This window comes from Catharus ustulatus, chromosome 4, assembly GCF_009819885.2.
Source record: "Catharus ustulatus isolate bCatUst1 chromosome 4, bCatUst1.pri.v2, whole genome shotgun sequence".
Classification (NCBI taxonomy): domain Eukaryota; kingdom Metazoa; phylum Chordata; class Aves; order Passeriformes; family Turdidae; genus Catharus; species Catharus ustulatus.
In genome coordinates, this window is record NC_046224.1 from 22,691,445 (window position 1) to 22,715,636 (window position 24,192).

The 24,192-nt window shown below is 49.2% G+C and overlaps 2 protein-coding genes across 2 annotated transcripts; one reads left to right on the top strand and one right to left on the bottom strand.

Moving 5' to 3' along the window:
* Positions 1–4,360: 4,360 nt before the first annotated feature.
* On the bottom strand, positions 4,361–8,994 carry LOC116995893. Its single transcript, XM_033058984.2, has 4 exons — positions 8,660–8,994; positions 8,344–8,473; positions 5,773–5,845; positions 4,361–5,252 (listed from the first exon to the last, which is right to left on the bottom strand). Exons 1-4 carry the CDS (start codon positions 8,977–8,979, stop codon positions 5,044–5,046), a joined length of 732 nt encoding a protein of 243 aa, XP_032914875.1. The 5' UTR covers positions 8,980–8,994; the 3' UTR covers positions 4,361–5,043.
* A 6,851-nt stretch (positions 8,995–15,845) lies between these two features.
* CENPM (centromere protein M) lies at positions 15,846–22,767 on the top strand. The gene is made up of 6 exons (XM_033058386.1): positions 15,846–15,931; positions 16,118–16,197; positions 18,718–18,816; positions 19,847–19,926; positions 20,940–21,031; positions 21,776–22,767. Exons 1-6 carry the CDS (start codon positions 15,875–15,877, stop codon positions 21,899–21,901), a joined length of 534 nt encoding a protein of 177 aa, XP_032914277.1. The 5' UTR covers positions 15,846–15,874; the 3' UTR covers positions 21,902–22,767.
* Positions 22,768–24,192: the final 1,425 nt, after the last annotated feature.

Sequence of the window (24,192 nt, forward strand, 5' to 3'; positions counted from 1 at the left end):
GGCAAGTGGGGACAGGTCCTCCCACCTGGACCATGTTGAGGTACACAGGTCACATCCCCGTGTGCTCTGGCAGGCACCTCCATGTGCCCTGTGGATGTGTCCGTGCCTTGTGGAGCCGTGTGGATGCCTCCGGCTGCTTGCTCTCTGAATGGGCATGCCCTTTCCCTACTTTGCATTTCCTTCTCCTACATTTGTGAGCCCTGGCCCCAATAGGCACTGTGTCCCTGTCATGCTGTACTGGGACACCAATATCTGGGAATGCTCTGACCCTCAGTCAGTGGGATGACAGGACCACCACCACAAGGCACCCCCATTGGGTGGGGTCCAGGCTGTTGGATGTCTGGCAGACTTGGCAAGGGTTTGGGGTCCCTCTTTTTGAAGTGCTCTCGGGCAAAAAGAAAACTGCACCCACTGCAGGTTGCAGGACGTTTAGAAGTAACGCTCAGCAGTGGACAGGCTGGTTTCCGACAGGCAGACAGACAGACAGGCATTCTGGCACCCAGAAAATCTGACATGGTGACCACAGTTCCCTGTCTCCCTGCTGAATGCCAGGCTCACAAACACGCAAGCTTTCCTCCCACCAGCTGTTGCCCACCCATGATTCTGGTGTGGGTTAAGAGGAAATCCCTCCAAGGGGAGGAAGCCCCCATCCTCCCTCTCATCACCTGCCTCTCCTGAAGGGTCCTGCCCCCATGCTGGGCTCCATGTCATTGCCAAGGGACCCCTTGGTGCATCCCTCTCTCTGCCCAGCCCATCCCGTCCGCGGAGACCCACCGGAGTGTGGTGGGGAGCAGGACACCCCCATCTTCACCACCGGGGTGGCCTGGGCCCCATCAGAGCTGCTGCGTCGCTGGGGCCCCTCAGCCACCACGGGCCGGGGCCGAGGAGGGATTGGGGTGACAGGGGCCAGGCCCCGCGGCCGCTCCCAGGGGAGCCCCCCGCCAGCCCGGCGCAGGGTGACCGAGAGGCAGCTCCGCTTCGTGGAGGCAGCAACACCGAGGGGGCTGTTCCACCGCCGTGGGGGGCCTACGCTGCGGCTGGGGCTCCCTGGGGCAGACAGGCAGCTGCGACGAAGGGCGATGTCCTCCTCCATGGCAGTCAGCAGTGGGCTGGAACCAGAAGTGCGAGGGCAGGGGCCTGGGAGGGCCCAGGCTGTCCCTGCTGTCAGGGCTGCAGTGTCTCAGAGTGCAGAGCTCCCTGGGGCTGCTATCACTCACATGCTTGAGCCCCCACCTTCAGCCCTGTCCAGCTAGCCCGCCTCCAGCTGGGACAATGGGGCCCTTGTGGCCTGCATGGCTCACTCCCACGCTGGGTGCCATGGCCACTCCTGCTCCTGCCCAGTACCTTCCTGATCTCAGGCACCAGCAGCCTCACAGCACGGGGAGCTGCATAACGTGACCTCCTGCCCTGGTCCCACGGCAGGAGGTGGAGGAGCGATGCAGACCTCCAGGTCACACCTGTGCTGCCTTCTTCCAAGGACACTGGTTGTGAGTTTTTTAAAAAAAATAAAAATATTTGAATTTTGGGAATGTTTTCCCTTCCTCTCAAATGGCATATTCCAGTGCAACGATTTATATCCCACTGCATAAGTTCAATGGTCATTTGTTGGGTGTTCGTCCAAGTTGGTGCTTCATTCCCTTATTCTGCTTTTCTTTTGCTACTTCATTATCATCATTATTATGATTGTTTCTTAATTTTGTCAGCTTTGTGGCATTTTCAGGGTCAAGAGGGATTCAGCTTGCCACTCTACACCTTCCTCACTGTAAGAGACTTTGAAGGGCAACGCAGTAAACAAGGAGGAAAGGAGAAAAGTGTTTTGGTGGGATGGGATGAGTATATAAATAGTTGGTTGGGCAAGTGGGAGCAAAGAGGAGAGACAGGAACCAATAGCACCTACAGTGTGTCAGGGACAATGATTATATGATTTCAGGTGACCAGGGCTGAGAGAGTGGAAGAGGAATCACCATCAAATCATTGGGAATGCTGGTGGAAGGCAGAGCTCAGGACAAGTTCTCTGCTTCCTTAGGGGCAAAGAGACAGAAAAAACGGGAAAAAAAAAAAAAACAACAACCCGATACTGTGTAGTATTTCCAGCAATAAGTATCTTCTCTGATTCTTTATGCAGTTTAATTCAGTATCTGTGACTATTGCTTTCTCCCCTGAGGTCTTTCTGGCTGCACAGATCCCACAGAGGGGATTGAAACAATCTCAGTTTTCAGGCAGCGTTTGCCTTTTGCTTAATTATTCCCAGATAGGCCGGCAGTGTAGCTGGCACAGGAGCCAGGCCAATGGAGACCTACCCTGTTGGAAAGGAAACCTCACTGCAGACTGCTCCTTGCTGCCTGCCCAGAGCTAGAGGGAGGCAGCTCCCAGGGGGAACAGCAGGAAAATAAATCGTCAATCATGCAGTTTGTCACACACTTCCACTGAGGAACCCTTTGACACTACTGACAATAAAGTCCTTCATAGCCATGGAAAATACCTGGCTTAATGCTGATTAAACAGCAGGACTAAACAGAACAAAACATAAGTCAAAGGAGATGAACAATTAGTTTATCTCTAATCCAGTCCTCACCTTGTTGCTGTGTTCTTTTGTTCAATTTCTGCATTGAGTCATGGGCAGAGTGGAGGTCAAAACAGGCACAACAGCCTGCAGAGGAGGGGAGAGAGGAGCCCTGTGAGAGTAGGCTTCCTTTCCCATAGGGATGGTTTAACTTCTCCCTGACTGCTCCATGCCCCTCAGCTCCAGTGGAGAGGTTTTTATGCTACTCCACAGCTCAGCTGTGTTCCTTTACAGGGCAATCAGGGAGTCAAGGCGAGAAAGCAGGTTTCCAAGTTGATGTTTGGAGATATAGCTGTGATGTACCAGAGGACAGGGAATGTGAGCCGTTCAGCCGAGGGTGGCACATCAGGCCATGCAACCCAGCCCCTTGTCATTTCCATTTCAGAGTCCCAAGTCACAGAAATGTATCTGTTTCAGACAACACCTGCTCTTTGAGTCTTTGCTTGCCAGAGCAGGTATAACTTTGGGCACAGCAGTAATCCCATTCACTGGATTCCCCTGCTGAGTGAGACTCCCCAGTTACGGTACATGCACCATGGTGTCTGTTACTTGGCTGAATGCGAGGACTCTTGACTTGTCCTCTGTCTGAAACAGAGCCGTAAAGCTCCTGCCAGTGTGCCTGGTTTTGGTGTGGAAAAGAATGGTTAATGCAATTGCAGTCTGGTAGATGCAATGTCCCAGAAAGACCCAGGATATTTGCAGGATGTCCTGATCCATTCCTTAGAGCTAAAAATTAACTTTCATCCCCAGAGAATTACCAACTTTCAGGCTGCACCTCTGCTTTGAGCCTTTGCTCGCCAAGGCAAGCAAAACTTTGGGCACAGGAATAATCCCACTCACTGTGTTTCCCTGCATAAATCAATCACAGCAGCCCAATGAACACTCCTTTCTTTGGGAATGGAGGAGAAAACATCCTGCTCCCAGATTCACAGGTGAGGCTGAGTGGCCCAAGCCAGGAGCAGTGGCAGATTTTCACAGCTGGCCTGAGGAACTCCTGCTGCTGAAAGGAACCACTGGGGACTAGAGCACAGAGCCATAACAATGGAAGGACGCTGGAGATGTGGGTTGCCAATATACTGGCTGGCCCAGGTGATGCCACAGGATGCACAGACATGTGTATGCAGAGTGGTGTCACCAGCTAACACACCTGGGATATGAAGGAGTGGGGCACACAGGATTCCTCTGTGTCCAGATCATTCACAGGTAGCACCACTGCACCTACGCGTGTGCAAATATTGTATGTTGGGGTGGGAGGAGAGGAAACACAACCTCCTGCCACAGGCTTCTTGCTCTCTCAAACCTCCCTGTACACACTGGGCGCTGCACTGGGCTGGCAGGGAGAGAGAGGATGGGAATATCCCTCTCAGCCCCAGTGTCTCAGCTTCATACAGCACTTTGGCAGCTGGCCATCCCTGTGACAGTGCAGAAAGTTTATATACATGGGATTTTGTGCCAGACCCATATTATACAGCTTGGGTCCAGAAACCAAAGGTGATACAAAGGGCTCATTTAGATGGCAGGCTCAATGTTCCTTCTCAGAGACATGCAGGAAAGAAGAGGGCTGAAAGGATGTTTCACATCTTTCACTGGGAAAGAGCGAAGGAAGATCCTATCCAAGCTGTAGAGCTCAGCAATGCAGGGAACTGAACAACTGCAAGTTTGCTTCACACACTATCCTATCTCCCTCCAAGACAGAGCAGCAGAAGGTCAGGCAGATCAGGAGCAGCTCATGTGGAGCACCCCTTCATGGAGAGCTGCAGAACCTTCTCAGCTTGACACAGGACTTGAACAAACCTCTTTAATAAAGACCTTTAATTTGCATGTGGTGCATCTAGAATGGAACATGTATGTATGGATGTTCTCCATCTCCCAAACAGACACAGAAGGGGTGTGCATTTAGAAAGGATAAAGGCATTCAGTATTTGAGGCTCACTGAGCCCTTGGTCCCTCTGCATAGAGCTTAGACAAGCTCACCATCCTAGCACCACAAGTGGGTGCTGGGAAGAGCTCAACTGAAGCAACAATTTGTATTGAAACACCATTTATTTTCCCAAAAATACCCTTGGACTTAGACAGACTGTGTTAGATTTAACTTAGGGAATAGGAATACAAGGTCCGGTATCCCTTTGCAAAATCTGGTAGCTTTCCTACTGAAGGTCCTGTTAAGATGCCAGGCAACTCAAACTCAAGTGATTAACAAGGGATATTTCATTTGAGTGGTTCGTCAGTCTTGGCCATGGGAAGGAACAGAAGTCTTTGGCTGGCTGAAGAGCTCGGAGAACATGGGAAGCCCCAACCACACAAATCTTGACTAAGAAGCAAAGGGGCAGAATGTTGAGTGATGAGTACGAGACCCAGATCAGCACAGAGAAAAGTGATGAGCAGCTGCACGTGCACCAGGGCAGGACTGCCATCCCTAGTGAGGCTTATGGTCTGCTGCCTACTCAGGAGAGATTCCTCTGGCTGTGATGGGCAGCTTGTCAGACCTCAGGCACCCCAAAAGCCAGGTTGTCCCGAATCATCAGTGTCTTCCGAAGGTCTCGCTCCATGATTGGTCTCTGTGTTCGCCACTTATGGGCTTCCTGGAGTCCTGGTTCAAAGTAGTAAATGCAAGCTCCAAAGCCCACAAGGATGAGAATGGAGATCATCAGATACACAGGCACAAACCAATCCAAGAAGTGGGGCATGGCTGCCAGAAAAAAGGAGAGAAAGTTCATGCAGTGGGAGCACCCAAAACACACTTCCAAGACTGAACACAAGACATCTGCCTCATCAGCAGTGCCTCGTCCCTCCTCACAGCCCTGCTGCACCTGGTTCATGCTTGGTTGCACATGGAGACACCTCATCCACTGGGAGAGGTCAATGCATTTGGAGTCATTGCTGGGACTCCTGCACAGTGTCAGTCCTGCTCCCTCCCCACAAAGGGGGTTGAGCTTGCTTGCCCCCAGCCCTGCTGCCAGTGATTAAAGGTAAATACAGCTGCTTCTCACCTCCTTCTTGAGGGAAAATCTGCTTCCCCTGACATTCCATCACCCCTTTGCATTCCCAGTCTGAGCTAGTCTGGCTCAGGACTGAGCCCTCCCTTACTGCACCTCTCTTTCATGTCCTGCTTTGCCGGGGCTCCGCACCAGTCCTTGGTTCAGCACCAGTCTGTGAGCAGACCTGAGATCCCTCCACCACATCAGCCATCAGCAGTGGGGGACACTCACTGGGAGCAGATGATCTGCCTTGCCAAGAACTGCTGGCCAGCCAGGTGTGAGGTGAGTCTGGAGCAGTGTTGTCCTGGGAAACACAAAAGAACACCATACTGTGAGATTGCTGCTGGCCCAGTGCTAAAAATGGAGAGCAGGAAGGAGCAAACATCTCCTTGTCCAAATGTCAGGGCTGAAGATTTTTGGAGGGGTGGACAAATGGGATCCCAGGCCCATAAACTGCTGGTGCCCTGGCACACTGTCTCCCCACCATTATGACCCTGCTGATGCCATGCTTAGGGCATGCACCGTAACTTAGGGCCATTTAAATCTGTAATGGCATCACATTTGACCCCATCCTTTATCCCCATCCTTTGGGAGGGAGAAAGTAACACACATTGCAACCCACAAAGGTGTCTATCCTGTTCAGCTCTGCTTACTCTGCACCAAAATGCCAGCCAAGGTGTGGATCATGCAGGGACAGAAAAGGGGATCAAAAAGCATCTCCCACAAAAAGCACAGCTACGACTTCACCAGGCACCAGATCTGGGTTTTGCACTGTGGATGGTGGATGTACTGCTTGTTGAATGCAAGGCTTTGGTGGATTAAACCTGTCACCGTCACACTGGGAAACCACAGTGGTGCCAGGCTCAGGCACAAAAATCCAGTCCTGAAAGGGGGCTTTCCAGACCCTCTCCCCTTGGTGGAAGTGATGAAATGCCCATTAACTTCAGTGGAGACAGTCAGGGGAGACCTGCATGCACATCAAACTCCTGCTTTCCCAGACAGATGAAAGCCGACATGTCTGACTGTCACCCAAGTCATCCCTCTGCAATAACCATATACCCCAAATCCCTTGCACAGGGCATGTTAAGAGGAGGCTGGGAAGAACTCTGAGCAACTTCTTCCCTACTCCTGGCCCATAAAGTTGATGCCTTTTCCAGGGGCTGGGATTTTTTAGTTTGTTTTTTTAATACCACAGCCATCAGTTCTTTCCAATGTACCCAGCAGCATTTATCTTCTGGACACCTCTTGTCCCAGGAGGGCCTCTAACAGTAAGTTTTTTGTCACGGGTAAGATCTGAAACAAGCTGCAATACTTATTACCATAAGCAGGAAACAGCAGAAAATGCTTGATTTCCTCCCACTTATTGGCATGCATCTGATCTGGGCACTACTGCTGCCTCTTCATGGCTGCCTGTGCCTTCCTCAGGTGAGCAACTGCTGAGGAAAGCTCCCACTGTAACTCGGAACAACATCGCAGAGGTGTTGTGAGGAGCTGTGGGGCTTCCCTTAATGCACCTTAAGGGATCATGTAAGGAATTAGGTGCAAACCCCTTCCTCAACAGGAGTTGGGTCTGAACTCTGGGCCAGAAACCCCTCAGCACAGCTTTCCTACATGCTCTGCAAAAGTAGCTCCTTTGCACCTCCTGTACCCCCCAGCTGCAGACATCCTGGGGAGCTCAGGCTGCTGCTGCAAATGCCTTTTTCAGAGGTGTCTCAGCAGCTGGTATCTGTCCCTGGTTGGCAACAGCAGTGGACAGGGTTAGGGACACTGTGAAGGTGAGTTCAGCTTGGATCTCCTGGGTTGACGAGGGGAAAGCCGATAACCTCATTCCCTTCCCTGATCATCCACTTTCCAAAGGTGTGAGTGAAGCTGCCATCCAAAAAAGCACTGCAATAAAAAGCAGCTCTACACACTTCCCAATTCATCCTTCCTCCATCACTAGCAGAGCCAGCATTTCCTAGCTCCTCGCCAGCAACCTATTCTTCAGTCTACTTGCTATGCAGCCCTATCCTCGTGCTGTGTCCCCACGCTGCTCACCCGTCCCCTCCCCCTCCATGGAGGGTCCTCATCATGGCCAAGCCCGAGCACTGGGTGAAGGTGTCAGAGCCCCCCCTCCAGCCTCTGCAGGGCTGGCCTGGAGAAGCAACTTGCTTTTGTCAGGCGGGTGAGCAAATTTTGGCTGCAAATACTGAAAAGAGGGAGTTTCATTTAAAGATGTCAGATTTCTGGAGCAGTTCTGCAGATATTAATGTGCCTTAACCTTGCTGGACCAATTGATCTTCAGCACCTCATTTTGCAGTGGGACATCCATGTTCCCCCAAAGACACTAAAGAGTCCTTGGTCTTCCATCCAAAAGTGTGTCTCATATGGATAAGCTGTCTGACCCCTTTTAAATCCATGCTACACCTCACTCCAGCCTCTTGCCTTCAATGTCACCCGTGGATCACCCGTGCCGCCGCCTCACACTGCCCATACACTTGTGACAGGAGTCCCAGGGTGCACGTTGCAAGTGGCAGGGCAGAAACTGCTTGGGGGAGGCTGGGAGCAGCATGCCCGAGCACAGAAGAATTTAGGTACAGAGCCCTCCCGTGTGCATGGCTGGGAGCACAATCCAGGTCGCAGTGTTACAAGCCGCCGTGGGCTCATCTCGACCGCAAGAGATTTCCCCAGACTTGAGCACCCTGGGGCAGGCTGCAGCTTGGGGCACGAAGCTGCCGGTGAATGGGGACCCAGACATGATCTCGCTCCCATGCACCGCATCCCCAACAAGCATCGCTACCTGCCCTGCCACCTGCCACCTACCTTCTTCCACGGGTGCAGGGCGACGGGATGAGACTGCTCCCTCTGGCATCTGTCGGGTCCCAGCCGGGATGAGTCAGGCTCCTTTCCTGGCCAGACAGTGCCAGGGAGAAGGGACTCCGCGCCGGGAGGGCTGGGTGACAGCGGGAGGTGACAGGCGCGGATGGGCGGGAGGCAGGCAGGGAGGGAGGAATGGCGGGAGCAGCCGCGGCGGGCGGGGGAAGGACAGGCAGCCAGCAGCGTGGCCTCATTGCCCCCCAGGACTCCCGGGGGGTTCCCCCACCGCCTCCCCGGCAATGTCAATCCCGCTCCAACCTACCCGGGGCACCGCACCGCCGGCCTTCCTCCACACATACAAGAACAACTGTCTGCAACCGACTGCATCCCGGCGCGGCGAGGAGGGAGCATTTTAGCAGCGGTCGCTATGGCAACGAGCCTCCCCAGCTCACCCGCACATGGTACCCGGGCCAGAGCCACGGGGGAGCTGGCCGCGGGGTGCTCTCCCTCCTCCCGCAGCATCCGCAGCCCGGCTGCAGCCCCGGAGGACGAGGAACGCTGGGACACACGTGTGTGAGCTCGAGCAGGCTCCACAGATTTACCAGCGTGTGCAGCCCAGGGACTGGGGCTGGTGGTTTTCATCAGTGGATTGGAGGCAGAGAGAGAGAGAAAGGGATGAAGAGACAAGAGGGTTAGTACCACCTTCAGGGTTTTTATGTAAACTTAAAACAATCGACACTTTGACCAAAAGAATGTTCCATCAGGAAACAGAAAAACAATACCGTCTGAAGTATTATTCTTGCTTTCAGTGAAACACTATTTTCCTGAATCCATACCTAGTTCTGTCATTGCTGCTGCTGACAAGAGATGTTTTGTTAAAACATTTTCAGCTTTTCAGCAGCACAAAAATAGGAACATGCAAACTGGTTTGTTTTTTTCATATTGGGAGGGGGGTGTTGTTAGGTTGGGGGTTTTTTGGTTTTTTGTTGGTTTGTTTTTTTTTTTACAAAGGGAAATTTTCACCATAATCCAGAAATTGTTTAACACAATAAAGTTTTAGCAAAATCAGTGAAACAACTGGCTCCAGCCCCAAGAACTGCCTGCTCTCCTGCTTGTGCTGTCCAGCTTCTATACACTTAATTTTTGACACTTAGAGCCCTGCAGATGTGCCACAGTGGGTTATTGTAAAGGTTTTCATGATTAATAGTACCCACTGAAATGTATGAGGCCTGAATTTGTGTCTGCAATACTCCAGGAGCTGTGAGATTTGAGGTCTTACTTCCAAGTAGGTTGTGTTTCAGGCACATGAGTTTATCCTCTCTCCAGCTAACCTGTGGATGGTAACAGAGCCCATGTGTGCTTGCCACCTCTAAGGAAAATGTATAGCAAAGGTCTCTCACCTCGTCTGAGGCAGGGTTCCATCCACCAGTGCAGAGACAAGGCTGTGAGGGAGCTGACTGATATGCTCTGTGATTTCCTCTTCATCTCCTTTTCGTCCTTTTGAATCTCACTTCTACTTGATGTTACTTCATAACAGCTTAGAAGCATTGAGTACAGGCCTTTCAAGCCCTCTGTACATAACAGGATATCTGCATGGAGGATCAGATCCATTAGGTTTAGCTAACTGCTTCTTGGTTTGCCCCAGTAAGGTGGGCATTCCAGATGATTGCCAGAGTGGAGTCTGCAATGGTGCCTTAATTTTAACCTCAATGAAGTTTGGACATGACACTCACCTTGACCATCAGCACAGTAACTGCTTCACTTATCCCACTGCAGGGGGTGGAAAACACAAGCCAACAGTTTTGACCATACTAGGAGAGAAACCTGTGATTTGGAGAAAAATATTTTTAAAAATAACTTTCAAAGGATATTGTTTATTCCATTCTCAGAGCAAGCCTTAAGGGCAGGCAAAGACAGTCCATTGGAGCGAGTAAAAGGAAAATCCCTTTCCAGGTCTGCAAAGAAAATGAGAGGGAGATCAGTGGTTGCTGGCACAAAGTAGGAGACTATTCATTTATCCAGGTGTCTGGTCAGTGGTGAAGCTTCAGGCCTGCCAAGACAGGCATCCTCATGCCACAACATGTAAGCTCCTCCCATTGTCCCTAGCCAACTGTCCCAACTCTCTGTTCTAGGTCACCTGAGGGGCACATCAGAGCCAGTGTGTGTTTGCCAGTCTTCAACTTGTTCCCAGGTTTAAGCTCGGGCTTAATGCCAGCATGCTGCTCATGCAGCCAAAACCCCAGAACAGCATTAGTTTTGACTCATGAGGTCATTTTTTCCTCTGGCTCACTTCCCTGCCATGCAAATACTGGGAGGATGTGACAAGGAATGATGACCACGTCTTTCTGCAGCCACCACCACAGCAGTGGGCAAGGTCACAACATGGAAGCCTCTCTTGCTTCAAGCAAGAATCCCCCAGATGAGTCTGAAGCACCCTTGGACGCAGTAAGAAAAAGACACAGGACTTTGTGCTACTGGAGCTGTGACACTCTTGAAGACCCCGTGCCTCTTGCACAGCAGCTTGCTGCCTGTGACAGAGCTCTCAGGTGCTGTCACATCCTCTGGTTTCCAACAAAAGCTGAAGCTGGGAGACAGCTCCAGGCATTGATGTGCCAGTACAGCTCAATCTGCATAGAAACAGTTCAGCTGCAGTTCAGCTTTCACCTCAGATGAGGCTGCTGTGTGCCACTCAGATCTTCCCGGCATAAGCTTGTGCATATCATTCTGCCCGGTGCCTTGGGGCCTTTCAGTCCCCTTCACCTGGGTTGGAGGAAGGCTCTGAGTGTCTGTGCACACCCTGAGCCCCTCAAAGCTGTTCATCCCAGGACACCTGCCTATCACCAAGCCTCTGACTCCCTCCATATCTCTGGGCAACCACAAATACACCTGTGTGATGAAGGCAAACATGGAGTCAGGTTTGATATGAGAGGACCACCAGCCAGAGCAGAAATCATGAAACCCTTCTCAAAACAAAAGACAAAAGCCTTGGCTGGAAAAAAAGGAAATGGTCAGGCAACCCCAGGCATATACTTCCTGCTTGTAGCGTATCCATAAATCACAGCATAAACAGCCCACTGTAATCAGCTCAGCTTAATCTCAGGCCCATAAGTGTTACTCCAGTCTTCCTTAACAAGTTTTTCCACTGTTCTTTAGTGTGCTTTAGCCTTCTGAGATGACCAGACCCAGGTGGATGACTGTCTTTAAAGCAACAAATTTCCCAATATTACTGTCTCAATGTAGGTAGAGGCATGGGGGAAGATGGGGTTTATCAGACTTGCCTTCCCCAAGGTTTGCAGTAGAGGACAAAACTTCAGCAAGGGTCACAGAAATGCTTCCCTGCTCAGCTGCTGGAGGTGAGGGAGCTGCTGCAGAAAACAGAAGACACATGGAATGCATGGCAGGGCATCAGTTGGGGATAGTCTGATGGGAAAGCAGACTAACCCACCTTCTGGGTGCTACTGCAGCTTCAAAAAAAGGAAACCCATTAGAGAAGCTTTGCTGAGTTGATCAAAAACTAAGGAAATGTGTATAGTGAGTTAAAGAGCAGAATGAAAAAAGCTGACTTACTTTGGGTCTAAAAATAGCTGTGAAGAGCCTTTGCCAAAGGAAGCAGAAGTTGCCAGCAACATATGTGAAAATGTCATTAATTTCTCTAATAATTTGCACTTGCTGCAAATAATACAATTTTTGTCTATTAGTGAGAGAACAAGTGCAATCAAATACACACGAGTTCTATCTTGCAGGCTTCCCAGGAGGGACGGCAAGAGGTCAGCCTGGAGCCCGTAATGCATGAGCAGGTAACATCTCATAGAACTCATACTGAATGGGGCTGTCAGGAGCTGGGAGCAGTTGCTGAGACAACTGGGACCATGCTGGGGTCAGTGCTCCTCTCTAGACCATCTCCAAAGCCTGTCTCCTTTGCTCCTCTGGCTGCTCAGGAAGAACCAAGAGATGCAGCCACTGGATGAATCATACAGCAAATTGGCCATAGATACATGAGGACGAGGTGTGCTTTTTAGCACTTTTTGTACTGGCTGGTGCAGTCCTGATGCAGGAGCAGCTCTCTCATTCCAAGGGAGCACTGGTGATGGCCAGGCCAAGTCTTGCTGATATCAATTGTGGGGTTTTGGCAGCACTAGAACATCTTCATGTTGACTGCAATACACTTCCACCCATTTATGGAATGGTTTGTGCTACCAGAGCAACGTACAACAGCCCACCGAATAAAATCAGGAGCTCTCTCCTTCCATATCATGCCCTGCTCTTGCCCCTTCTGCTTACACTCTGGGCCCGTCTCAGCTCTCCTGCACCATTCAGAAGCAGAGATCAACTCATTACTCCCACTTTGCAAACTGGGGAAGCAAGAGGTGAAACAACTTGACACAGTCACATAGGGATATATAAAATACACACTGGCCTCCAACATCAACCACATCTCATCCCTCTCCCCCATTCGCCTTGACAACCTACAGATCTAGGGAAGAGCTGCAGGCACATTGCCAACCCATGTCTCCACTTCCTTACAATGTCCCCTACCATGAAAAACAATTTTCTAACTGTGGAATGAGTGGTAGCTCATCTGGATCCACTGAATGTCAACAGACACCAGTGTGGTGAGAAGACAGAAGCCTGCAGCAGCAGGGCACAGCAAGCATGTCCCTGATCAGACATTAAAGCCACACTAAAGCCACCAGGTCCTTCAGTGGGGTGAGAGAGCAGGCAATAGGGGGCAGGAAGAGGACTAACACCTTCTAGGTGGATGCCACAGTTTTAAATATATTTCCCCACCTTCAGCAGCCCAAAAGTAACATTGTTCTATTTGCTCTCTACACCTCCCCAGCCTGGGAGCTGGCTCTTGTTATTTATTGCATCTGCTTGTCTCCCATCTTTAGGACATGTCTGCCCTGAATTCATCCTCCCTTCCCCCCATCAAACTCAAAAACAGCCAGAAATATCTTGTAATCTCTTATGCTTCACCTGTAATTTGTCTCATGCCGGCAACGAGGGAAACCGTCTGCATTTGTCAAGATCAAAAACACCACAGTGGCCGTGTGATGTCAGCTTTTGTTAACCCGTCTCTCTCTCCTCTTTGCCTCCCCTCTCCAGATTGTTACAGAGGGGCAGATGCGTCTTTGTTCTCCTGCAGCCTTCTTTCTCCCCTGGCACATCTCTGCTATTTGGAGGTACCCTGGTTGAAAGGGCAGGGAGAGCCAGCACCAGCAGGCAGCAGAATGAGCTCTGGACCCCCTTCCACACTGAGGTGGAGCCAAACTCAGGATTGAGATAAAGATCAGGGGAAGCAGCAAGGTGGACCATAGGCCACTGAGATACACAGGACTCTCTGAGGTTTTACATTACTGCATGTCATCCTCCTGCTCTGACCTTGGAATGAGAAAAGCTGAGTTTATCTCTGTTACTGCAATGCTTCTGCCCAGGCCCCTTCCTGCCTATAACACGGGCAGGGGAGCACTGTGCTGGGGAGGGGCTGACCAGATTGGGGGATGAAGGGGAAGGCACCCAGGAGGGGTCAGGATGGAGGTTGAGCCTACTGGAGCTGCTGCAAAACCTCACACACAAGTAATTCAGTGTGCAAAGCCAGTTGCTCCTGCCACACACTGTTAGGGAAATCCCCTTCCCTAGCTATATTATCAAGCAGTCTTTATAGTATGAATGTGTATTAACTATGCTAACATTTTCTTCTCATACTTGGTACTGGTGAAGCCACAGCTCAAATCCCTTATTCAGTTTTGGGGCCCTCACTACAAGAAAGACATTGGGGTGCTGCAGCATGTCCATAGAAGGGGAGAGAAGGAGCTGATGAAGTGTCCAGAGCACAAGTGTTATGAGGGGCAGCTGAGGGAGCAGGAGTTGTTTAGCCTGGAAAAACAAGGCTCAGGGGAGACCTTATCCCTCTCTACAACTCCCTGGAGGGAGGCTGTAGCCAGGTGGGGGATGGTCTCTATTCCCAGGTAACAAGCTGTAGGATAAGAGGAAACAGCCTCAAGTTGCTTCAGGGGTGGTTTCTATTGGATATTAGGAAACATTTCTGCACTGAAAGGGTTGAGAAGCGGAACAGTCTGCCCAAGCTGTGTTGGAGATACCATCTCTGAAGTGTTTGAAAAGGTGTGACACATGTGGACATGGTTCTTTTGTACACGGCAATGTTGGGTTAATGATTCACTCGATGATCTTAGAAGTTTTTTCAATCTAACGATGCTATAATTCTATGCACTAGATCACATTTTAAACCGCAATGAAAGGAGGCAGTGGAATTTTACTGAAGCCTTTGCTGTTGTTTAGTCTTGAGGAAACAAATAGGCAACAGCTCATGGCAAGGGAGCAGCACAGCCCTGGAAATAAGAGCTTTGCTTCTTAGAAGCTAAGGGCTGTTCATGTTCCCCCTGCACAGCCAAGGCAAGGCCAATGTCCTCCCCTCAGCATCCCTCCAGTATTGCCTGTGGGTGCCTCAAGCCCAGCTGATCCCTGGAATATCTGGATGTCACAGTCACAGTGCTTTTTGCAGGGTTTTATGGTGATTGGCTGTCCTTGGTGATCTGTCACACCTTGTGATACCTGAATGTTCAGAAGGGCCCCATGCTGTACCCCTGCATCACTGCAGTCCACATCTGTACCCCTGCATCACTGCAGCCCCATGCTGTACCCCTGCATCACTGCAGTCCACAGCTGTACCCCTGCATCACTGCAGCCCCATGCTGTACCCATGCATCACTGCAGTCCCCAGCTGTACCCCTGCATCACTGCAGTCCCCAGATGTACCCCTGCATCACTGCAGTCCCCAGCTGTACCCATGCATCACTGCAGTCCCCAGATGTACCCCTGCATCACCGCACACACTTCACCACCTCCTCGTGAGGGAAAGTGCAGGGGCAGGCACTAGTCTCTCTGGCAAACAGTGAAAAGACCCAGGACAATGGCCTGGAGCAGTGTCAGGGGAGATTTAGGTTGGATATTAGAAAAGGTTTCTTCACCCAGAAGGTGGTCAGGCACGGCAACAGGCTCCGCAGGGCAGTGGTCACAGCACCAAGCCTGACAGAGTTCAAGAAGCGTTTGGACGACGCTGTAGACACATGGTGTGACCCGTGGAACTCCCGGGGCCCGTGGTGTGATTCCTGTGCAGGGCCGGGAGCTGCACACGATGATCCGTGAGGGCCCCTCCCGAGCCGGGACACGCCGTGAGGCGATCACCGCCAGCGCCGCAGCGCCCCCTACCGTCCGCCCGTAACCGCGCTCGAGCCGCCAGCCCCGCCCCGCCCCGCCCCGCCCCTCTCCGCCCCGCCCCGCAGGCCCCGCCCCGCAGGCCCCGCCCCGCAGGCCCCGCCCCGCAGGCCCCGCCCCGCAGGCCCCGCCCCGCAGGCCCCGCCCCGCAGGCCCCGCCCCGCAGGCCCCGCCCCGCAGGCCCCGCCCCGCAGGCCCCGCCCCGCAGGCCCCGCCCCCCCCCCCCGCTCGACGTCGGCGCAAGGCGGAGCGCGGCCGCCGTTTGAATTCCGGCGGGCCGGCGGTGCTGTCTTCCGTGAGGATGTCGGTGCTGCGGCCCTTCGACAAACTCCCGATGCTCAACTCCGCCGTCCTCCTGGTAGGTCCGGCGGTGGCCCCATCGTCCCTTCTCCTTCCCTTTCCGCGGCCCGGCCCCGCTGTGTGCGCCCTCGGCCATGTCGGGCCCGGCCCCGCGCGGGTTTTTGCTGTCCGGGGGCGATGTGCATGTGTGCGGCCGGGCGGGGGCTGTGGCTGTGGCTGACCGCGCTCTCGCCTCTGCCCGCAGCTCGTGGGCTCGGACGAGGCGATCCAGCAGAAGCTGGCGGAGGCAATCCTCCGGGAGAAGAGGAGCTTCAACATCAGCGTGTGAGTGGTGGGAGCGGGATGCGCCGCCTGCGGCCCCGGGCCCGTACGGAGCCCGCTGCCACCTGGTCCACGAGGTGCAAACCAGCGGCTGGGACGCGAATTCACGGAAAGCTTCCGCTTCAGATTCCTGGCGCACTGAAATTGGTTAAAAACGCAGGTTCCGTCCCCGTGGCAGGAGTCGGAGCTGTAGAGCACACGGTTCAGAGGGAGACTTCCCTCTTCCGAGCACTAGAGAGCACCACTGCCCAGATGTGACCGCACCTGCAGCGGGCAAACCCCGCTGTCCTCAGGCATGCTTGGAAACGGGGGGCAGGGGGTGGGACGCGTTTCCCACGTTCATGTTCACCATGCACATACCCTTATGTTGCACATATGTTTGATGACTAAATTGGAAAGGTGTGAGAGCAACACATTTTTCCCCTGCCTGGGAGACAGAAATTAAACACCCTCGGACAAAATGGGATAGGTGCAATGCTTGCAAGTATTTGCAGGCAAAGAAGTTTTTCTGAAAGATGTCCATTGCTCTGGATGCTCTTTGTAGCTGGTTTTTTTTTGTTTGTATGCACACACGTGCTTTTCCTCCTCAAGCTATTAAGATGCACTTGGAATTTCAGCTTTAGCCGCATGACATAGCCTGTCTTAAAAGCTTGATTAACTAACTTTTTAAGATAAAATGTCCTTGACAGCTCTCTTGCCAAGACCAAATGAATCTAGTCAGCTCTTCAGAAGGTGTTTGTGTTATTTCACTGCTGTAATCCATGGCTATGCAGTAAAGGCAGCCCGAGCTAATGTTCTGCTGGCTAATTAGAGTGACTGTAGTGCTCTGATTGTGGCATTTTGGATGTCTGTGCTAACTAATAGTAAATTAATTACCCCGTTTTCTATGTGAAACCTGCAGCCTCTGCTGAGCCATGGAGTGCCATAACTGATGGCTGCTGGTACTACAGCTGGGTAACTGCCCAAAGGCACAGAGTTGTGTGCTCATGCTACAGAGCAAGATACATTCCTGTGTAAATATTGCTAGGAAAGCAAAGACAGTGGGGTTTCCCCCACCCACTGTGTTACTTTGGGATTATATGCATTACAAACAAATATGGTATCTAATCTGACAGGTCTACCTGTCAGGTACAGCAGTTGGGCAAAGAATTACAGGGCTTGGGTTTTTTGTGTCTCTTATTGCTGGGTGGGAGAAATGCACTGCAGAAACCTATCTGGAGACTGCTGACATAATCTAGTCATGTTGGTTTAAATATAGCAGAATTCCAAATAATGCAGTGCTTTTCTGGGTCACTTTTTTCTTCCCCCCCAGACAATGAGATCTGATACTCTCATCAAAGAGTCTCCCTAAATTTCACCTTAAATTAATAAGCTGTTTTGTGTTGCAGTGTGTCTTTCAAGCTCACTTTGCTTATCTCTTGTGTTAGTTTCAGAATGTTTTTGTTAAATTGTATCTTCTGTAAATGGAAGAAACAAAACACCTGTATTTTGGGACTAGCAAACAAACTACGTAGGATTAATAGAAGGGAATGTGTGCCATGGTCTGTGGCTGCGAGAGAAAACTGTTAAGTCCTTGAGGCTGAATTGCTAGCTTAATATTCCCCAAGAAGACCAGAATCAGCATTTCTTCCTTGGCTTCCAGAAAAGAAGTGGATTGTGAGAGTGACTGAACTTCTGGGATGTTTGTTTGTCCAGTTTAAATTAAGATGATCTTCCAAAAATGCAGTGCTGATAATGTTCTTCTTGTGGAAGATCCAGTCATGTACTGCTGAAACCCTTTGTGATTGAGTTGTTGGTCAGTTTGCTTGTTTATTTGTTTGTTGCTGTTAGTTGTTTGTGGTTGTTTGGCTTTTTTAGTGGGAAGAGATGCAAAAATCCCTACCCTGTATTTCTTCCAACAGCTTTAATTAGCAGTGCCTGAACTAACCTGGTAGCTCCTGACATAGTAAAGGATTAAAAAGGGGGGTAATGATACAATAGAAGCTCTTTTTGAGTTATAACTTCATCTATAAAGCTGTATTAGTGACAAATTTGTTGTTTAAGGTTCTTCTGTACCTGGAAAGGTCGCCTCTCCTGTGTGAGTATATGAGCAGTATCTCTGGAATGTGACAGAAAAGCATTGATGCATTTTAACTGAAACTTGGCAGTAAAATATTCCAGTAAAGAATTGGGGTTTGCTTTGTTAGAAAGGACTCTTTGTAACAATTAAATGAAATAACTTGCCGTACAGATCTGCATGGAGAAAATGTTTCTGTGAGTCTTGTTATGCTCTAATAAGTGTCCCATTATAACCAGCCTTGTCTAGCAATTACCATTGTGCCTGTCAGCAACTGTGAGTGGGCCTAAGATATGAGAGTACCACTTAAACAATCACAGTGTCTCTTCAATGCCCACGTATTTAGTAATTAGCAGGCTTCCTGGTAACTTGCTACAGGGTGAACTACAGTGGTTATGTGATTAGGGGTAAGTGGATACTGTCTTGCCAAGCTATTGGGTTAAACGGGCAAATTTGTTATCTTTCAGTCACCTTGCTACATCCCTCCCCTTACCTTCAGAGAGGGATCATCTTCGACCCAGGATAGATATGGTGGTGTTTATGATTGACATCAAGCACAAGTACAGGTAAAAGAAGGGCAAAAATATGGGAGGGAGGACTAATATTATTTCTTGGTTTGATGGCTAGATGTGCATTTTTACCGTGTTGGAATTGCTGAATAGTGGATTTGAAACCCAAGACTTGCTGTGGTGGAAGAACTCGGTAATATATACAGTGGCTTTCTGGCCTCCAGCAGTGGATTAAGGCTGAATTGCTCTCTGCAATAACATGCCTGTTGTGCACTAAGTTGCCATAGCAGAGAAGGCAGAATTTATTTCTGGCTCTGGATATGTGACAATATGAACTGAGCTTTGAAAAGATGCTGTCTGTAGAATTAGATGGAGGTGCTGGTGGTGCTGTGAAGTTCTATAATCTGCAGAAGTCTGATGAGTGCTGGGGAGTGCTGCCCAATAACCAGCAAGTGTCTGTGTCCTCAGTTCACTGATAGTCCTGGTCAAGTGGGATCAGCACTATGGATGTCTCTAGGCAAAAGAGACAGGTCTGCAGGGATTGATCCCTTTTCTATCATGTGCTTGCCTTTGTAGAAATGATACTTGTTTTCCCTTGCCAAAAGTAAAGACTTGCGAAGGCACAGAAGTCAGCATTTTATTACTTACTTAACTTGTGACTGATGATCCTGGGCTCTCATTTACCAAAAATGACGGGCCCAGCTGCATACTTACAGCACAGATGGTGCTGCAGAAATGTGTGGGCAAGCGCTTCCTGAACAAGCCAAAGTAGTGCTGAAGTTTCATTGGATATTAATGAATTCAGATGCTTAGTGTCTGTAAATCATGGAGGACACTGTTCAAACTAACTCTAACTGTTGAGTCTTGAGTAGAAAAGATATGTTATGGGTTATTAAACAGCTGTGGGTATTACAGAGGTCTCTGATGTCATGCTTTTAGCATAAAGCAGAACTTTGCGAGCTCACAAATCAGCAGATGTTAACATCATTGGTTTTCTAATTGTGCTTCTGAAAATTATTACTGTTGTCCTTATGCTGCACTGGTTTAACCTCCCTGTCTAACTAGATTGTCTTTACTTTTCTGACAGCTTGAAGAATGTTGAAACTTCTCTAGCTCATGTGGATGCCAACTTCTTCCTGGGGAAAGTGTGCTTTCTTGTCACTGGGGGTATGTATGGTACCTCTTCCTCCTCTTCAAGTAGCACAACTCACTATCGGTTTTCTTAAAACAGGGCACTGACTTAACTTGAAACAAGCTAAAGGAAACCAGTGGCTTTGTTGAAACTTGGTTTAAATTATTTTGAACTCCTCTGCCTTTTTTATTGTTTTCCTTGATAAAACACTGTCCTCTCATGCTCACATGCTCTCTTCTATTTGTTTTTGCCAGTCAGGCCTCTCTTCTCTGTCCCTAATCCCTGAATATGATTTGTGTTATTGATTTTCTCTGTGTGTGTGTGTCACTCTAGAAGTCTGTTCTGTCTGCTCTTGCAGATCTGTCTTAATGATAATCTTAATGAGCAGTGAGAAGCATATGATACTGTGTAATAAAGTGAATCTAAATGGATGAACTACGAAACTATGAAGTATAGTTTTAATACAAGACTGGTATCCCTGCTGTGTACTGTCTGGCCCTGTTGTGCCTCTAATCCTTCTGTATCCCAGTACCCTCCATGCTTCAGCTCTGAGGAACTGGAGGGGCCAGACTGTACTGCTCAGTGTTGGAACCTAGGTGCTGTGTCCCTGGAGTTTGGGGGTCAAGAGTCCTGATTCTGAGGTAGGGAAGGAGTCTTAGCATTGTCCTGTGTTATGTCACTTCTTGATGAAGTGAATTACTTGGAGACCAGACCACTCTGTGATACCATATGAGCCAGGAGGACTTTTGGTAAGTGAGTGGAAGACTATGCCCTTCTGACAGTGTGCTGATCCCTTATGCAGAATGCTGAAGTTACATGAAGAGTGATGTGGTGTTATTCCTGCTGTTAGTGTTATGAAAGACTTCTGTGCCAATTCCATTCCAAAACTTGTACCATTCTGTTTGCACTGCTTACTGTTTCCTTACCTTCCATTATACTCTCAAAATTAGCTCTGGATTGTTCTGTGGATGTGGCATTTCCTAGGGCTTTTCTTCACTGATTGCTGATTATGAGGCTTGTAATGTGGGAAAACTTTTTTTTCTTTAAGTTGGCAGGGTGAATGCTTGCAGCATTGAGACTAATGCCGTCTGTAAATTAGCAGAAGCCTACTGCAGTCCTGTGCTATTCTGTGAGCTGGAGGTAAGGTGCTTATTTAACATCTCAAAGGATTTCTGAATTCCACTGCTCTGTGATTGTTAGGAACACCATTATATTAGCAATAAATACATGTAACAATAAGTACATATGCTACTGGCTTTCATAAGTGTCAGAGACCAGACTCTGTCTGCAAGAACAGGAGCTACAGGAGTCTGGCTGTCCTTGAAATGTGTTCTTCTAGTAATCTGCTCCTTCCTGTGCTACTTCAAAACCTCATGAAACCAAGCCTTAGCTAACAGAAAACATCTGATATGCAAAGCCTTGGTACACTTGTTCCTTGCTTCATTTTCTCTTCCTGGGAGCCCCTGAGCTTTTATTTGCCATGTGACTCCCTTGCCCATGTAATGTTTTGTGTCAGCCAAATTTTGTGGCTTCACTGACCATTTTGCCATCTGATATGCCACTCTTTCCAATTACCTGCCTGGTCTGAAAAGCTGGAGGGAGAGTTTGGCATTCAGCAGCAGCACACTTCACTTTTCTGTGTACTTGTCACTGCATCCTCAGAGACTGCTCCCCTACCAGCAGGTAGAACCCATGCCGTTGGCAAGCCCTTCAGCACTTCCAGCTGGCAATGCTGTTCCTTCCTTAACATCAGGGAAGTAAATGGATCTATTTGAGGTTTTCTGTAGCTAGACATTTCTTGCCTGCTCTGGTTCTTTCTTTTACCAAAGCTTACCGTTGCTGTTCTTCTTTTCTATTGATTAAATTTCTCCATTTTGTTTCCAGTTGGAAGGGATTCGAGCTGCTACTGCTCAACGACTTCTTCGAATGTTACAGATCTGTGCTGGTCACATACCAGGAGTTTCTGCCTTGTCCTTTGTCTCGCTGATGAGGAACTCTAATGATGATTAGCTTCTCATTGTGATACTTCAGAGACATTCATCAGGTTTTTTTCATGTCAGGCATTCAAGCTGCTGCAGTTGGCATCACATTGGGAAGCTTTTTTTGTGACTTGTCATGGCCACTCATCCAGAACTGTTCCTAGTTGCTTACCTCTCAAGAAAAGTTTGATTCCTATTCAGAAGATAACAGATAGGGAGGGCAGTTTGAATTGGGGATTCCTATCCATTATTACATGAATCCCATTTCATTATCAAGTTCGAGTTTTTTTCCACTTGGCCAGTGGCCAAGAGTTACATGTTTTCTGAGAGAATATTTGAAGAAAAGGCTGCTGTCTCCAAAGTACCAGAGAAGAGGCAGCAAGCTCCTGCTTTCTTTCAGTTGAAATGCAGCACCTTAGTCTAATGTGAAACCTTGCTGGCAGGTTTTATCTGTCCATCAAGAGAAGAATGGAGAAGGAAGGCTGGCCTGCCAGCTTCCAGATAGACTGCACTTGGTAGTTGATGATCCAACTGTGTGAGCATCTGCCCAGCAAAGGACTCACTATTTCCATGCCTGGTACCTGATTGGGGAGAAAGGGACTAAAGAAGATAATCAATCTAGCACTTTAGCTTTCTTTTAGATCCTTGAAGAAGACTCCACCTGTCAAGCCCAAGACAGCCCCAGTAACATGGCCTATGGGGCTGACGAGGTGAAACCCAGCAGACCAGACCACGGCAGCACACAGAAAACAGGTTGTCTCAGCTGGTTTGCAATACGCTGTGTATAATCCCTTTACTAACAGGTTCTGACCAGCAGTAAGTTGTGCCTTGTGCTTACTGCAAGTCACTAAGTTTTGAGAGTTCTAATTTAATAAAATAAGCAATATGTAATTGTTGTATGCTCTTTATTAGTGATGTGACAATAGGCTCTAAAACCTGCAAATGCTTGCCCCAGTTTGCCCTTGCAGACTGATCCTTGCAGGCAGCTCAAACTCCCAGTTAGTTGTTTTGTTGCACTCAACCATGTGGTGGTGGCAAAAGCTTTTCAGATACTGCTCTTTCTGTTCATTGAGTTGAGCCACCTGACAGAATACAGTGCTTTTTAAAACGCTGGCATGTTTCTTACCCGGAATTGCATGCCAGGTAGAAATGGAGCCTAGAGAGAATCTGTTAAGCTCCCCTCTGATTTAATTTATTTAATCCCTAATAGTCTGCTTTAATGTTCCTAGGTGCAGAGCTCTAGCTGTGTGCACTGTTTCGGTTAGCTTGTTTCTGACATCTGTCTGTGAGCAGGAAAAGCAGAAAGCAGCACTGCAGGCTTAATCAGCTGTGAGTGTTGGCAGTCCTTGCAAAGACAGCTCAGCAAGGCACAAAGCCTGTATCCTTGCTCAGAGGACGCTCAAATCCCAGCTCCAGTTGTATTGTTGCTGATGGGGGAGGGCTAGGGTGTTTGTCAGCTGAAACAAAAGGAGCTAAACCATTCAGCTGTGTTATGATGCCCAAAAGGGCTGGACTCTGGCTAAAACCCAAAGGAGAAAGACATGTGCAAACTGTCGTGGCTGTGTAAGGAGGATTGGAAGCTTAATGGACATGCCCTACTTTCAGCTAGCTTTGCCATCCTGAAGGTACTAACCAGGACTTGGCCACCAGAGAGGGGAAATCATGCTGAGAAACAAGTTTCTGTGTTGGTTATGCTGTCTCAGCCTTGCTCTTGTTTTGAGTCCCTCAAAATAAAGGAGACCAAGGCTTAGAATATAGGCTAGTTTCGATTTGCTCTTGATGTGCAGGTGCAGTCTGTGGGAGGAAAGGAAGGGAAGTGGTATAAAATGAGCCACTCTTGTGTCCTCTGCAACTCCTATAAAGCAAGGAGACTTTTCCATCTCCTAGGTTGCTCTCCAGTTGACTCTATTAACTGATGGACTCAGGTTAAATCTCTTTGGCCTCGAGAAATTTCACTCTGCTTTTTTAACTAGTGAAAATGAAACTTTTTTTTTTTTGGTCCACCCAGAATGCTTTGGAGTAACCCATATGTGTTACTGTCTATTCCTGCAACTTCGAGCAGGATTTTTTTTCCACTGTTATGTTTCAGGTGGGGTATTTCTTGCCTTCTACTACTTTCAGAGAAGAAAGATGCTGTTTTTACTTCCTACAGGTGCCTGAATCTCAGCTGGTACATAATAAAATCTAGTTCCTGAAGAGCAACATCTTACTTCACCTTGGGGCAAATATTTTTCTTACTCTTAGGAGAAAGTATTTACTAGAACTGACAGGGGAAGCGGAGCGTATCTAAGAATATGACACTGTGTCTCAGGTCCATCATGT